Source organism: Haemaphysalis longicornis, unplaced genomic scaffold (assembly GCF_048455015.1).
Source record: "Haemaphysalis longicornis isolate Haplotype H1 unplaced genomic scaffold, Haemaphysalis longicornis Haplotype H1 scaffold_5, whole genome shotgun sequence".
In the NCBI taxonomy this organism is placed as follows: domain Eukaryota; kingdom Metazoa; phylum Arthropoda; class Arachnida; order Ixodida; family Ixodidae; genus Haemaphysalis; species Haemaphysalis longicornis.
Genome location: NW_027526385.1, coordinates 27,164,092 through 27,179,963, shown reverse-complemented (window position 1 = coordinate 27,179,963; position 15,872 = coordinate 27,164,092). Strand labels below are relative to the sequence as shown.

General features: G+C 47.2%; 1 protein-coding gene across 1 annotated transcript; it reads right to left on the bottom strand.

Annotated features, from left to right (window-relative positions):
- Positions 1-9,195: 9,195 nt before the first annotated feature.
- On the bottom strand, positions 9,196-15,413 carry LOC144139121 (uncharacterized). Its single transcript, XM_077671579.1, has 2 exons — positions 15,053-15,413; positions 9,196-10,308 (listed from the first exon to the last, which is right to left on the bottom strand). The coding sequence occupies exons 1-2, from the start codon at positions 15,335-15,337 to the stop codon at positions 9,334-9,336; spliced, it is 1,260 nt and encodes a 419-aa protein (XP_077527705.1). The 5' UTR covers positions 15,338-15,413; the 3' UTR covers positions 9,196-9,333.
- Between the last annotated feature and the right edge of the window lie 459 nt (positions 15,414-15,872).

The following is a 15,872-nucleotide window of genomic DNA, read 5'->3' as shown; positions in this document are numbered from 1 at the left end:
TCACTCGACCTTTTACGTTCGTATCTAATGCATAGAAATCAATACATTTCAATTAAATCTGAACAATCGACGATGTAAAGAATAACGCAAGGTGTTCCGCAGGGAAGCATTTTTGGTCCAATTTTGTTTATTATTTACATAAATGATATTGTCAATATTACTGAGCATGCTCATTTCATAGTTTATGCAGATGATACAAGTATGTTTCTACAGTCTAGCGATATTAATTATCTCGAAAATCTAGCAAATGATGCCTTGAGTAAATTATTAAATTGGAGTAAAATCAATTCCTTGGAAATAAATGCAGTGAAAACAAAAGCTCTTCTATTTACGCCACCGCAAAAATGTATTAAACAAGATATTGCAATTTATCGTGGATCCTAGAACATACAGTTGTCGACAGAAGTTAAAACTTCGGTGGTAATTTTTAATAAGCATTTAACTTGGGATGACCATATTGAGCGCACCGCTAGATTTCTGGCCAGGACGTGTGGTGTATTGGGCAAATTACGACAGGTGTTACCGTCCAAGATTAAGCTTTTAATTTATCATGCATTAGTTTCCTCTCACTTAAGTTATTGTTCTCTTGTATGGGGAACCACATCACAAACCGACATATACAAGCTAGGTGTACTGCAGAAAAGAGCAATCCGAAATATAGCTAACGTACCATATGATGCGCATACCTACGAAATTTTTTGCAGCCTTAATGTAGTACCGATTCAGCATTTATATGAAACTAATCTCATGCTCAAATGCAAACAATTTTTCCAATATAACAACAAAGCCTTTATAGACCTGTGCAACCTAAATAAGCCAACTCTAGTACAGTATAGGTTTAGGGAGAGAAACGTGTGGTCACAACCTTTCTCACGCACGAACTACGGATTTTCAAGATTGCAGTATCGTGTACCGTGTTTAGTAAACAAATTACACAGAATTGGCCTAGATTTAAGTAGTATTTCGAGGAAACGATTGAAATCGCACATGATTAAAAATGGAGGCCTTACCTAAAACTAGCAAAAATTATCTTTTTTGTGTTTGTCCTTGGCTTGTATTTCGTCGTTTCAAGCCTATATACCTGTGACTCGGGCTGCGGCCTATGTAACTTTGTATAATTTCAAACACCCAATTTTCTCTGGTTGATATTTCGTGAAATATTGCTGTGCATTATATATAATGTATGCGCTTTTGAATTCTGCCCTTAGTGTGCAAAGCCTAGCATCGATGACGTATCTGTATCTGAAGTATCTGTCACACGTTTGTTGTAGTTTCACTGTATTTTTTGTATCTATGACGAATCCATACGCTGTACCCGCTGCCAAGACAACGGGGCAAGGACCTCGTCAAGCTGCTGTACTGCGGCTTTTTGTTCTTGTCCCAGCACTCTTTTATGAAAAGATAACTAAATAAAAGGTTGATTGATTGATTGAGATCTGTTGCGGCGAACAGATCCATAATCCGTGTCGACCCAGTAGGACCTCGGGTCCTCCGCATGCTCTTTGACCGTGCCAAATTTTGGAAGGTCCACGATCCATACGTCAGTATCGGGGTCCAAGTCCGGAACGTCTCGTGCCCCATGCCGGATGTCGAAGTGGCGCAGTTGCTTTTTCCTGCTTTAAGCCTCGTATGCCCTCAGCCTGTCTCTGTCCGGGAGGCAGGGGACTAGGCTGTCCGCAGAAGCCGGCAAAGCAGTGCGGAGTCTCCTACCCATTAGGAGCTCAGCGGGAGAGTACCCGTTCTTGAGCGGGCTCGTCCTGTACGCCGACAGCGTTTTGTAGGCATCGCCCGTCTTCTTGAGGGAGCCCTTGATCACTTTTACGGCACCTTCCGCGAGCACGTTGCTTTGAGGGTACCGGGGACTCGATGTCACGTGTTTAAAACCGTATTCTTTGGCGAAGGCTGCAAACTGTCAGTCAGGTCCCCTTGAAAATTGTGGACCATTGTCACTGACGACGACATCGGGGATTCCATGCCTTGCAAAAATTGACTTGCTGTGAGTTACCATTGCCCTCGCAGTCAGGCTTGTGAGTTTAGCCAACCCGGGATACCTCGAGTAGTAGTCGGTGACGATTAGCCAAGATGCTCCTCCAATGAAGAAGAGGTCGATGCCGACTCGCTGCCAAGGCCTGTCGGGAAATTCTGTCGGCAGCAGCGGCATCTTCCGGTTAGGCCTGTGCTGGAGGCAGGTCCGGCAGGTATTGACAAGATTCTCGAAGTCGGTGTCAATCGTAGGCCACCAGACAGCATTTCTTGCTCTCGCACGGCACTTGGCGATGCCGAAATGGCCTTCGTGCAGTACGCGGAGAGCTGACTCCTGTAGCTTTTTGGGCACGACTATCCGAAAGCCATGCGTCAGGATGTCGTCGACTTCGGTGATGCTGTTCTTATGCGGCCAGAATGCCTTAAGGTTTTGTTGGAGGTCGCGATGTCTCGGCCAACCCTTCTGCATGAGTGCACCGAGCTGGCGGCAAAGTTCCTCGCGTTGTTGCTCCCGTTTCAATTCGTCTAAGGAAGGTGGTGAAACTGGGAGCGTAGATAACAGCTGACCCACGTGTCCTGCAATCTCTCTCTCGAGCTCATTCGTCTCGCCGTGGCTTACAGGAGACCTTGATAGGGCATCAGCTGCAAGGCGCGTGGCGCTCCCCGCCACAGCTTTCCCACGGGAAATTCAGCATCCCCCTCTAAAGTTTTCAGTTCGTCGTTTCCGTTGAGGTTCAGCTTCGCGTGCCTTCGTTGTATCAGTAGCTTCTTGACGTAGTTTGAATGAGTCAAGGACATAAGGCGCGTTCGTAGCACTTGCTCCTGTCCCGGATTTGCAGCGTATGGGGAAGAGCACCGCGTACCTCCCGTTGCGGCCAGAGAGTCGTGGGATCGAAACCGGGCGCCGCTAACTAAACATTTCTTTTTTTTATAGTGTAGTATCGTGGAGCTGTGGGTGTAAGAAGGAGAGTTGCGCATGCGCAGTGAGCGTGTGGACGGCGCCGCCATCAACGACGGAGGACCAGGGGAGGCTAAGAAATGCTCCGCATTTCAAACTACCATTCAGGATTAATATGTGCTTTGTGTGTTCATGTCCGTGTCGGTTTCCATCCGCGTGCCGTCCGCGTGCCAAGGGTGCCGTGTGTGTCTGTGACAGGACGGCATCCTTAACCTACCGGTTCTCTTCGCACCACGGCCGGTCTGGACGAGCCCGCTCGATCGCTCAGCTCGCACGTGCAGACCAGTTTTGGTAGCACTCGCCCGGGCGGCAATGTCGGCAGTCCCAAAACTGCGACGTGATACATAGGGCGGAGCTGCGCGCTCCAATGACAGACAGCGCATTAGTTACGCCACGGGAGCTCTGACGTCGGCAGTTTTGGGCGTGGCGTATAGAGCGGCAATCAAAGCGTAATGTTCATGCCGATGTTACAAGGGTACACGCTGTAAGCTTTCTTCTAAGTGCAAAGACCAAAATGGATTTAAAATTTGTTATACTAAGGGGTTACCGTTGAAACTTTCTAGAAGATATCTCCATACACAAAGTAAGCTTCTTACGGAATAATGTCCTCTATGAAATTTTGTGTCAGTGCATCTCTAAGAGTGGAACTTTTGAAAATCACGCCTTATCGAGTCCCTACGCTATGATAGACATGTGCTTCCGAGGTTTCTGGCTTCCAGGGGTAACACGTTTGCTGGGCCTTGTTGAGTCAGTCAGTCAGCCAATCAGTAAGCAACTGTATTTGACGCCTCTTTTTATAGATATAGATAAATAACAGCAATTTCTTGCTTTTGTATACGTTAACTAGATCGCAGCGAATATATAATTTGAGTGATTTAAACTTTTTATTTATGTCATTGACTCCGCGGACCCAGTATTGTTTAGAGAGAAAATGTCGCGCAACGTTTCTTTTTTACTCTCGGACTATCCTATTTATGGAATGCTGCTGATCCGAAGTAACTGTCATACAAGGCACCTCAGAGGTTAAACTCGATAGGGGCAACAACGCTAAGAGGGCTCTTGTGGACACAAACACCACTCCATTTCTATAGAAGGATCTGGCCACCCTGGTTCTGTAGTTGACCCCCACCTCCCATGACTGACCGATCTATCTATCGGCCCTCAGTCCCGAGCATCGGTAGAGACCCTGAACATGGCAGCGTCAGGCCAGCGATGCAGCAGAGGGTGCTAAGAATGTCTGGGTCCGGACAGGCCGTCTGTCTAACTTGAACTTGGCAACGTTCAACGCGCCAACTCTGTCTAGCGAGGGAATCCTAGCTGTACTGCTGGAAAAGGTCTCGGATATTATGTGGGATATCATAGGGGTAGGTGAGGTTAGATGAACAGGAGTTGGCTTTGTGGAATTCAGTAGCAGTCATATTCTGTGCTTCCGAGGACGCCAGGAAAAGAAAAAAAACAACGGGGTGGGATTGTGGATCCACAGAAAAATGGCAGGGAATACTGAAGAATTCCTCAGCATCAACGAAGGATTAGGGGCTGTTGTGATGAAGCTAAAGAAGAGATACAGGTTAAAGATAGTACAATCCTTTGAACCAAGGGCCAGCTACGACGATGAGGCCGTAGATCCTTTCTAGGAAGAGGTCGAGTCAGCAATCAATAAGGTAAGAACCCAATGCACGATTGTGATTGGAGAGCTTAATGCAAATGTAGGTAGAAAAGAGCAGTGGAGATATCTGTGAAAAACTTTGGAATGGGCACTCGCAACAGTTGGGGATATCCACTCGTTGGATTTGTGGAGGCCGGTAACCTGAGGGTAATGAGTACATCCTGATACAAACAAACGACTAGGAAATGAACATGCAAAACTCCCGAGATTAGAAAAAAATGAAAATTACTTCATTTTAAGTGACAACCCAGGTATGATCTAGAAGGTAGAGGAGTTAGAGAACATACGGGGCAATGATCAGAGGATGGTTAGGTGTCAAGTGAGGCTGAATCTCTAAACAGAGGAATGAGCTACGTAAAAACCAAGAACGTTAGCAGGGAGTAAGTCAGAGCTAAGACAAAAAAATTTAAAATGACCCTTTAAAACAAAATTCGTTTTTAAACGAGGAGAACAATATTAGTTTAGACAGGCTAAATGAGAACATAACGTCAATTGCAGATCCGCAGCAGCTATGGAAGATACAGAATGTAGAAAAAAAACTAGAAAACAAACTACGAAAACGAAGGATCAAATTGCGAAATGTAAGAACACGGACGTGCCGAGGACGGCAGATCAAATTGAATTATCAGAACTCGGACTGTTGATCAACAAAATTAAAACGGATGACTTTTGTGAGTAAAGCAAGGCAGTTATCGAGGAAACGCTGGAAATAGGAGAAAGCTTAAGACCAACTAAATAGACGATAGCTACACACTAAAAGACAAGCAGGGCAATATAACACACATGGCAAAGATATTCCAAGTAGCCGAACGATTCTACGCCAGAATACATGCGAGCGACGGTAAACCAGGGGAAACTACTGAGCGTATATACTTACATTACAACGTCAAACTAGTAACTGAAGAGGTGGTAGGAAAGGCTCTCGAGGGCGTGAAAAGACGAAGAGCTGAAAGGGTTGACGTATCACCGTGGATGTATTAAGGGGGGGAAGCGATATTGTACTGGAGAAACTTGCCGCCCTTTTTTCAGAGTTGATAAGGACTCTAAATATGCACACACCCTGGAAATACGCCAAATAGATTCTGATTCACAAGAATGGAGATACCAATGACCGTAAAAAATAGACCCACCAGCCTACTCTCAGGAGCTTAGAATTGCCGGAGAGAAAAATCTGTGGAGGAAATACAGAAGCACATTGGTAAAAAAACTGAGTAAAGCCAAAAAAGGATAACGTCATCTCCGCAGGGAGGTCTGCTGGTGGATTACGTACGAAAATTAGAGGTAATTATGTGGACCTGGTGTGGTAATCACGTTCGTCGGTTGTCACGTGCTTATTCATGATAACTGTTAATGCTGGGAAACAAGTTCTGCGTGGCCCTACACCTCTCCTAAGTAGGTTTATTTCTTGTGCTTCCTTATATTGCGCGACTTACATTACGCCACGAACAAGGACCAGAAGAGGCGTAGCCAATAATATAGTTGAGGGATTTTATACGTCAACGAGAATTTTAAAAAATTAGCATTGGCCAAGCTCGGCTATGCCAGGATATACGTAGCGTGAGCTAAGGTTCAGCTGGTTATTATTAGGTTTCCTGGTAGTCTAGGATTAGCTGATTATCATGATTACTGCTGCTAAAACGATTTGCCATCCAATCCAATCCAATCCAATCCAATGCAATCCAGGTTGGTCCAGTCCAGTAGGTGCAGTCCTGTCCAGTCACTGCTCCTCGCGCATGCGCAGCATGGATATGGTGAATAGCCACCCTAGCACGTCTCTCCAGCAGCCACGCGAAACGGCTATCAAGTGGCTCCCGTACAGCGTCAGATTTGGCAACCGAGCCGCACAGCTGGGCACGCGCCAGCGCCAGTCCGTCTGCCGTGGCTATGACGTCACTCCTGTGGAATGCGCAGACCGGCGAATGTGCGGACCCAATTCTTTACACACCTGTACTCCAATTGAAATAAAATTTCAATCCAATCCTATACAATCCAAATTAAGCCAATCCAAATCCAATCTAATCCAACCCAATGCTCCTCGCGCTTGCTCAGCACGGCCCTTCAAGGTTCACGGGAATCTGCGTCAACCTCGGCCAGCGTAGGTTACGCTACAAAATTAAAAAAGCAGGGCAGGCTGCGCTGGTCAACTAAACAATATCTTAGTCATTTTTCTAAATGCATTAATGAGGGGGTGTCGTGACACTGAAACACCAGCCCCCGTCCTGGCTATGCTGCTGACCGCTGTCGACCATTGCGCATTTAGAGCATGTGAAGAATGCCATACGTTCCACGCACTTACTATAACCACAAACGTTCGCCTCTCCGAGTTAAACAAGAATAAAAACGCTCAATTAACATTTACATGACCAGATTTCAACGTACAAATGGCGGATGTCTTCCAGTTACTGCACAATCGCAGACCGTCTAACAGGCCAGCGTGGTATAGTGGCGCTGACCTGTTAGATGGGTCAACATACTGGTGCTGTACGTACGAAGCAAACGCCAGCAAAGCCAGTGTGTGTGTTCGCAATCACGCGCGATGCGCGCTCTAGTTGATTTCACCAATTTGTACCCAGATAATACATTCGCATACCAGCCTGTACGTTTAGCCCGCCCTCAAGAATTCCGCCCGCCTCCATTTTACTCGGTGCCGGGTTCCACTTTTTTGTGGGAAACCGATTTGCCGGTGCATATCAACCGTCAGCAAAACAATTGAAAATTTCTCAGACCTTCAGCCCATGTAGGATTTAGTTTAAAGAGCCAGGTGTACGGCTTCAACAAATGGTGCATCAGAAAAGGACTCCACCTAGTGTGTACCGCCCTTCCATGGCGAATACACATCTTGCTATTGCAATGAGAGCTTTTCACACCAGCGCTGAACGACCGCAGTGATGCGACTTGAACTTTGTGCAGATTCAACATCCCAACAATCAGCCGTGAATTACCGCCCTCCACGCATCCTTACCTTTCGTCTGGGTGGATTCTCGGCTGGATACGTCCGCGTGCTGATATCCGACGCCACCGCAGCATAACCGTCCAGAGGAAAAACACACTTATATGTGGTGGCGCACCTCTCGTAGCACGGTTCGTAGAAAGCGTGGCCACAAAGAATGTACATCAGCCTCGGAATGTTGCCACACGTGCTGCAGATCCTGCACGCAGGAATTGGCTCCACGAACTTCAGGGGCTTCCTTTCGAGGTACTCGGAATACCCAAATAGCGCGAAATGCCGTCCTCCTGGCGCCATATCCAAATGAGTATGCGGCCACCCTACTCGTCACATGGGTGAGAAATGAGCTCGACAAGAACCGGCCGCCTTTTAAGGGCTGCTGCTAACCAAAGCTGCTTGAGTCAAGAAATAGGTGAGCCCATATGGCACGATAAATCTGCCCGCGCGCCGTGTGCGGGTGCTCGATAGGCGGAGTTCTCTTGAAGTTTCTTCATTTTAGTGTGAACAATGCGCTTTTAGCCTAGCTTGAATGCACAGAACGTACGAAAATTGGTGCAGCTTGCACTATAATCGTACAAGGCTGGAGGTACCGAAGAGCTGGTGGCCCCTCTCCCAGAGACCAAGAGGTTGCAGCTCACATGGGCTTTCGAACGTACCGCTGAATGAATGCATAGCTGGTAGGCCCGGATTGTATTTTCCACAACCTTTCACACTTCTCCCGCAGTGAACCGCATTACACGCTTTACAACCCGCGGCAACCGGCTTCGGCAATTCGGCGTCTGTGCTCCCAACGTCAGGCGCGAACGCACGTGAACTGGCAAAGACAGCAGCACGCGAGAGATCACGACAAGAATGCTGGGAAGAGTGTTCTCGAAGGTAGAGCTGAACGACGCCGGCCCCTGCCCACGAGGCGCACGCTCCCGCGCATCGGTGTGTTTTCTTGGCATCTTTGGCGAGCTCGTCACGTGCCGCAAGCCCACGCACAAGTCTGGATGACGCAGCTGCACACAAACCTTTGTGCGTTCTGTTGTGCATTGACTTCACGGTTTGACGGGAGCCTGTAGGCTCGGCGTAGCCATGCCTAGGATAGATAAGCAATCCATAATCTACCCAAAGCTGCGCCAGAGGTTGCTAGGCATCGCGAAATAACGTCATCGCTCCGCGAGGCATTTTCGTGCGACGGAGTGATAACGCTCGGCTTAAATATCTCAGCAGTTAAAATGAGGAAACTCCAAACTGAAATTCTTCAATATTCTGGAAGCACTCATGAGGCATGTTCAATGGCTGTCCGGAATCCTCTTCTCAATGATTCATTATCTATGCCTCTTGATACGATGGCTACGCTTATCAGAAGTCACAATCTCGTTATTCGTGTACACCACAACTAAATGCATCGAGAGCGACGAAATGTGTTCTCATTTACTCTCTCACACAATAAACCAGACAATAAACCGCTAAACTGCTGGGCATTTATTTTTTACCAACACGATGTTTTCCCCATTGCTTGTGAAAGAAGAAACTACACCGCACAGAACAAACTGCTTGTGCAAACTTTATTTCGAGCAAGCCGTTCCAAACTAGGTCTACCCTTAATCACACTGTGCTTTATCTTCCGTATCGGTATAGTCACGCAGCTCGGTGTTTGTATCGAAATACCGATGCACACGGAAACTTAAAACGCTGCCGTTTTACACGCGTGTAGTTGTACAATGTTCTGTTATGCACGGACTGTCCTGTCTCAGCAGGATTTCATCACCAACTGCACCCCTATTATTACCCTCACAAGAGCACCTCAAGCCTTAGCAGCAGCTGATCTCGCTTTACGTAACCACCCCTTTCTATGTCTCCCACATCTATAGCGGTTTCAGGAAAACCTACGGGGGTGTTGCTGCTTTCTATCGGTCTACAGTAACAGTCCCTGCAATACTCAGACGAACTCGGCGTCCCGACACGATGCAGTTCTTCTCCCGTCTGGGGGTTAATGATGCTGAGCTTCAATTTTTTTGTAAATGGCCACTCAAGAAACTCGTCCTCTCTACCTTCGTGCAATTGAATCCCCAACTGAAGATTCACGCTGTCGCCATTTTTTCTGACAATGATTCCCCAAGACATTAGGTAGCGACGTAGACATACTTTGTCGCTCATGCTCAGAGAGAAACCTTCTTTCAGGGCCTTTTTTTTGAGTGCTGCATATCCCTTCGGAACCCACTGATGAGTTCTTGGGTCACTTGGAACCGACGTCAGCACTGAGTGGAAGGCGATCACCAGAGCTTCGCTGTTTTCGGTGTAAAGGGCTTTTATCTCAGCTACTTTCCGATCTAAGCGATCAATAGCCTGGACTGATGATCGTTCAAACTTTTCTGCTAGTGCTCCAAACTGTTCTTCCTGTGCTTCCTTCAAATAATTAATGTTGTGGCAAACTTCAAGAAGTTTGTCGTTGTGGGAGCTGCTCTCAAGGGACAGTTGGGCAAGCCTGACATCGAGTTCACGTACTCGCTGCTCTACCCGACTTTCCAACGCTACCAAATGTGAATTTTCGAAGTTGTTGGTCCCCCTTGCATTTTCAGCTGGAGTGTGCAATACAAGAGTTCTACACCGGGATTTCAGGTGTGCACATACGTCGCGGCTCAGCACATCTGCCGAGCACGTAGGGCAGCAGGTCACGTGGTGCTTGCAGTCGTGGCGAACGTGCTCGGCGATCTGCGAAGCAGGAAGTACGACAGCGCAGCCGTTCGCTTCGTTCCAGCAGTGAACCTGCGTGGAGAGAAGACACAAGAAGTGAGAAAACAAGAAGACGACATATTTGTGTATGTTTTATCCACGTGTCACTTTTCATGCATTGCGTTCGTAGCCAGCTGGACTAGTGGCTGACCAGGCCATTAGCCAACCTGCATGGGTCACAAAAGTTTGCCTGAATCAGTTTCGGTGCCGAGGTGGTGTTTATGTTGGTGTAGTGCGATGCAGTTAAAAGCGGTGTGCGTAACTGCTACCCTAACGTAAAAGTTTTACAGCTATTTTCACTCACCAAGGTCGAATCAGGACCTGTACCACCGAGCGGCCGACGTTCGCCCGGTTCTCCGTTCGTGCCTTGGTCATTATGAAACTTCCCTAAGAGCCCAACAAGCGTTTCCCTCAACAGGCTGAACCGCTATCCCACTGAATCTCTTCTATTGGTGACATTTATGTAACTGTGTGGCAAGGCAGACAACGCCCGAGTACTTAACTTTAAAGGGGAGAGGCGGGGATGTCATTTTCTCTGCCTGACACAGATAAAACTGACGCAGCAAAAACGAAATCGGATGGTCTTACGAAAGGCGATGGGATCACATAGAGAATATGGCATTTGCAATGCGGGCAGAATGCCTGGCGTTCAATTGATTTAGAAAAATGAATGCAATCCGTGTTTTTTGGTAACGAGTTTTTGGATCCGACCTTAAAGTAAAACGTTTTGTTTCAACCAATTCAACAAGCTTAGGAACCTACTTCACCTTAACATCAGTTATTGTTCGCGTCATACGGCCAATTCTTAATTATTAGGAAGCAATCACCGACACCCCCTCACATCTGTCTAGAGACTTAAGGTAAGAAGTACAATGGTGTAACATTTGTAGGTTGTTAATTAAGCAATTTTTCTAAAATTTAGCAGCAAAAATCGAAAACAATTTGGGCTGTTAGACAAATTTGACATTTTAGTGAGAAAAATTTATATTTTGTTTCCTGCAACAAAACGTTTTCGGATAACTGTGCTCCAGGCGTAACTTGGGCATAAAACGTACATATTGCCCGTTATCAATATTTTCGTAGATTGACGTTGAAAAATTTGTACCCGGCGCGCGGGCAGATAGCGGCGAAGATACACCTTGTCGCATTCCAAATTTTAACACGAAAGTGTCGTCTTCCCGGCTACACCAAGATTTCGATGACGCCATATCCGTCACGGAAATGACGCCAGGATAACGAACACAGGAGAAACGCCGGGAAAAGTTTCATTGCCATGGATGGTGCAGCCGTCCAGGAGGGGTGCAGCGAAGTAGCGCATCATGACGCTAACCAGAACCGACAGGTGGCGCTGGTTAGATGCTGCTAACGGTTAGAGCAGAGCGCTTTCCTCGGTACCTACGGAAACGATGTGCGGTACAAAGTTGCAACAGCAACTCCCGTGAGCCTCACGTTTCACTGCACCATTTTCTTCTCATTTCCACAGGTAACGCGAAACTATGGAACGGGGTTTCGTAAGGAGACGTGTTAGTGCTTCGATAAAAAAAGGGTCTAAAGCTTTGTTATGTCACAGTTATCTCTTGATTTCACCTCAAGCTGGCTCGGAGCAAGTGGTGTAAATTACTTCTCAGCGTATTACCACTCGAATTTAAACGATTCGCTTTATTTGTCTATCTCAGTGCCTTCTCAATGGCTTTACAACGCTTGTAGTGATCGTTGCTTCCCACACTTGTATGCGCAACCATTATTGCCATCGCAGACTGTGTTGTGCTGCGCCGTGCTGCGCTGCTGCCAGATCTTTCCTGCTATGTTTTTTTTACATACTGCCGTCACTTTCTTTTACCTTTATCCACTTTTCCTCTTTTTACTTATCGGTTGCGACACGTGCCTAAACAATGCAACCAGGAAATTGCAGGCGTGAATGCTGAGTGAAGTTCTGTAGAAACCCATGTCTACTTCATAAGACGCCGGGACCGGTGCGGTGTTCTCGCTGCACTTTCGTGAATCGGCATTCCTGCGGCCCGGTTTTCTGCGTCAAGATGCAGTGCCTATTTCTTTTCTCTCGTTTCGAAGTAGTTCTGCTGTTAAGACTTTCATTGCTCATAATGCTGTGGGTTACGGGTAAAGTAAAGTTTTCGGCGCGTAAGGAAAATGATGTAGTAGTGTCCACGAATACTTTGTACCTATGGTATACGTGCTGATTTTGCACAGTGTGGTAAAGTTTCTTTAAGTTTATCCCGGAATAAAATTCAAATGTCTTGATTATAGCATGACTATGCGTTATTTCGTGTCTTAGAGCAGAAGTGAACCAACCGAGCAAGCATTATATAGCCTTGATGTATACTTAAGGCACGCACTCAACCTGCGTATGGGCGACGAAATTAAACCCAGCAGTGGCGTTCGTAGAAATTTGTATTGGGGTGAGGAGTGGGGCCGTTTTTGATATGAAAGGGGGGGCGGGGAGAGTGGTCAAGTGTCATTTTGTGCTTTGTATCCCATGGGACAAAAAAAAATTCCGGTCGCGCGGGGGGGGGGGGGGGGCAGGGGGGTACATTCACGGTTCCTTGTTCTCCACCCACTGCAATAAAAAACACCAACTGATTGCTTTTATACAGCAGTGGAATGCATGAATACAGAATAAAGGTTCAGAGAAAATGAGAGATGTTTTTATAGACAACGAGGCAAATCATACGACAGTATGCTTAATTTCCTTTCTCTAGTCACGAGTCTGTATTAGTTAAGCTGGCGTTGACTTGAAGCACACACGCCAAGGGCTGGCCAACTTGTGTCATAGGGCGATGACATGAGCCCTCAGCGATCAGAGGCCTGCTAAGGCTATTTGGAAGTCAAAACTTCCCGCTAATGCCACCAAAATGACGTCACTTTCTGACCGGATCATGCATCACATCCTGTTTAGTTTTTGTTCTGCCGGAAGTGTTTTCTCCTCAAACAGATGGCGCTAAGCCCCATTCGCAGCTTAAGAGCCGCCATTTTCTGAACGTATACCCTTGTATTTAAGCTTCGCTACCAGTTAAATTTACCTTGGAGAGGGCTTGGTTGGCCGGTCCGGGAGATGCGTTTGGCATTGTAAAAATACAGGAGGCTATGCTGCGACGCGTCTATTCATAGGTCGCGCTTGGCGTGCAATTTCGCCCCTCCCGACCACCGCTCGCGTGCTCCGTTTAACTTTTGGAGCACCTGTACTTATTTTTCCTGATCGACGCGTGTATTGCTCGATGTAAAACCGTTCTTGTTTCGATATTTTCAGGTACCCCTTTTGACACAACAGAAGCCCCGTTTCCCGTAAGTTCGTTTGTTCAAAGATCTTATCAGAGCTTTGTACTGGACCGAACGATCTATGGTGGGGAACTGCATCAGAACTTTCTTTTAGAGGAGGCCAACGATTCCACAAAGAAAGTGTTCCTGTAAAACACATCTCGACGCACCGTTGCACATGAGCAGTTTTGCGGGCAGGTCGGCGTTGGTCAACCACTCCGCCGGTGCCGCTAACCCAGGGAGGTGGAGCGAAAAACGCTGGGGGAAAATGAAACGAACGCCCCGCCGCAGCACCGTGCTGCTAAGGACATCATATTTGAAGACGAAGCTACTCAAAAGTCGCTGAACAGTGCTACCACGGAGCAAACAGCCTTCGATTCATTGTGTGCTATCTGGTAAATGAATTCACAAGCTCAGCGTATGCGTGGTTTCCTCAGGGTGTTTAAAAGCGGCTGAATATAGTACCGCCTCAAATGAATCACGCCGCTTATTCATTTAGATGCTCCTTTTGCCTGCGCTATGGCGTCAAGCGAATTTATGTTTCAGCATGCATCATTTCAATCATGTGTTTCTTTTTTCCAGAATAGGGGTATATATTTAAGGGAGGAAAAAAGAACCAACGTAGGCCTCCCGCGTACCTGCACGATCAGATATTGAATAGAGCATCGAAAGAGCTAACGGATCTTAATAACGGCGAGTCCCTGCCATTTAGCAACGCAAGCAAAGTAGACCTTGTTGGATACGAATGGTTCGACCGCACCATCCTTCTTGCTAAGCTGAGCGGCGGTAGTGCTAAGCTGAGCTGCGGTAGTGTTTGGGAAACGATACAGAGGCGTTTCAGCCAGCAGTGCTACAGCCTAAAATCAGGCCATACTTTCTAACCTGTGAATGGCCGTGACACTGGAAAGGCCATCATGCACGAAAACATTTGGAACCTTTGAGCCATATTACGCCTGTTTTTTGCAGGCTCTGCGCATCGTTTTTTTTTTAATTTCACAGTATAGCCCTGCAGGAATGAAAGATTTCTAGCAAGGACTTTATCCGCTGCCGTGCTGCCCTTCAGTCTCAGTCGTGCGTCTTTCGTCAAATGCCAACTCCTAGGACGCAAAATAGAAATTTCCAGGGCCAAGTTGTAGTTTCGTTAGATCCGAAAAAACGGTAAAGGACATTTAGAGAAAATACATGTATGCCAGTTGTCTCGATTTCGCAATACCAACACTTGGATGCCGATCTTTGTACGAACGACTGCATATTTCCCCCCAATTTCATCAATTGCTGCATGCCCGCCAGCTGCCCCCTCAACACTTCCGGAGGAAGCATCCATTTATCAGGAGAAAGAAGGACAATGGGCGGGTTGTAGGACACAGAAAATAGTCAAGACATTCGCCATTTAAACCAACGATTACACGCAGAGCAGCGACTTGGAAAACGTGTTCTCTTTTGTAAGAGAGCCATCCCTTTACTGATAACCTTCAGTCGTATAGATGCACCCCCTACGCCTCACCTTTCGGATCAGTAGCTGCTCGACCTTGTACTCCTTCCTGGTGACGTCGCCTCTGCCGCAAACATCGCCGTCCAGAGGACAGATGCATTCTGAAGGGGTCACGAAGCTTTCGTAGCACTGTTGGCAGAAGGTATGGCCACACATAAGAGTATTGGTCACTCTCGGAAAGTGGCTGCACGCACTGCAGATCCTGGACGAAGGAACGGGATCCGCAAACCTAAGCGGCCTCTTTTCTAGGTCTTCGGAATATCCAACGAGTGCGAACATCTGTCTGCCGTAAGCCATGTCCAAGTGCGAGCAGAGACGGCGGGCGTATTCGATCACTGTACTCGTTGCAAGGGCGTACTGCAATCGGTTTCCTTTCAAGCTCTGCAGCGGACGCGAGCTGTCGGGCTTCCGCGACAAGCCCATCGGTATATTCCGATCCGATAGCTGCGCCGCGGATGTACAACGCCTGCTAGATAGGGTGCAGGCCTCCGGAAAGGGGCAGAACAATCTAATAAATTACACTGGTTTTACACGAAATACATAAGATATAAAAAACATCACCACGACTATGAAAAGTGTACAAGCACGTTGCCCTGATGTTTTCCGCCCGAGCAGCAGCGCCATCGTGGCACAAACCGTGCTCATCGCGGCCTGTGGTAATGCCATGTTCAGACTACCGACGTAACAGCCATATCGCGCGTTATGGACGTAAAAAACAGCGTTTCACGCAGTTCGGTTGGCTGAGACGTCCAATGGCGTCCTTATTTATTGATATTGTTACGTGACGCTCCAAATACAGGCAAACGACGAAGACCACGATAACCACTGGATG

What these genes read in the sequence shown, in the direction of transcription:
- LOC144139121 (XM_077671579.1), bottom strand. Translation starts at nt 15,337, where the DNA reads ATGGCTTACGGCAGACAGATGTTCGCACTCGTTGGATATTCCGAAGAC. An exon ending in AGCAGCTACTGATCCGAAAG is followed by an intron (nt 10,309 to 15,052) that starts GTGAGGCGTAGG and finishes CTCTCCACGCAG; the next exon opens with GTTCACTGCTGGAACGAAGC.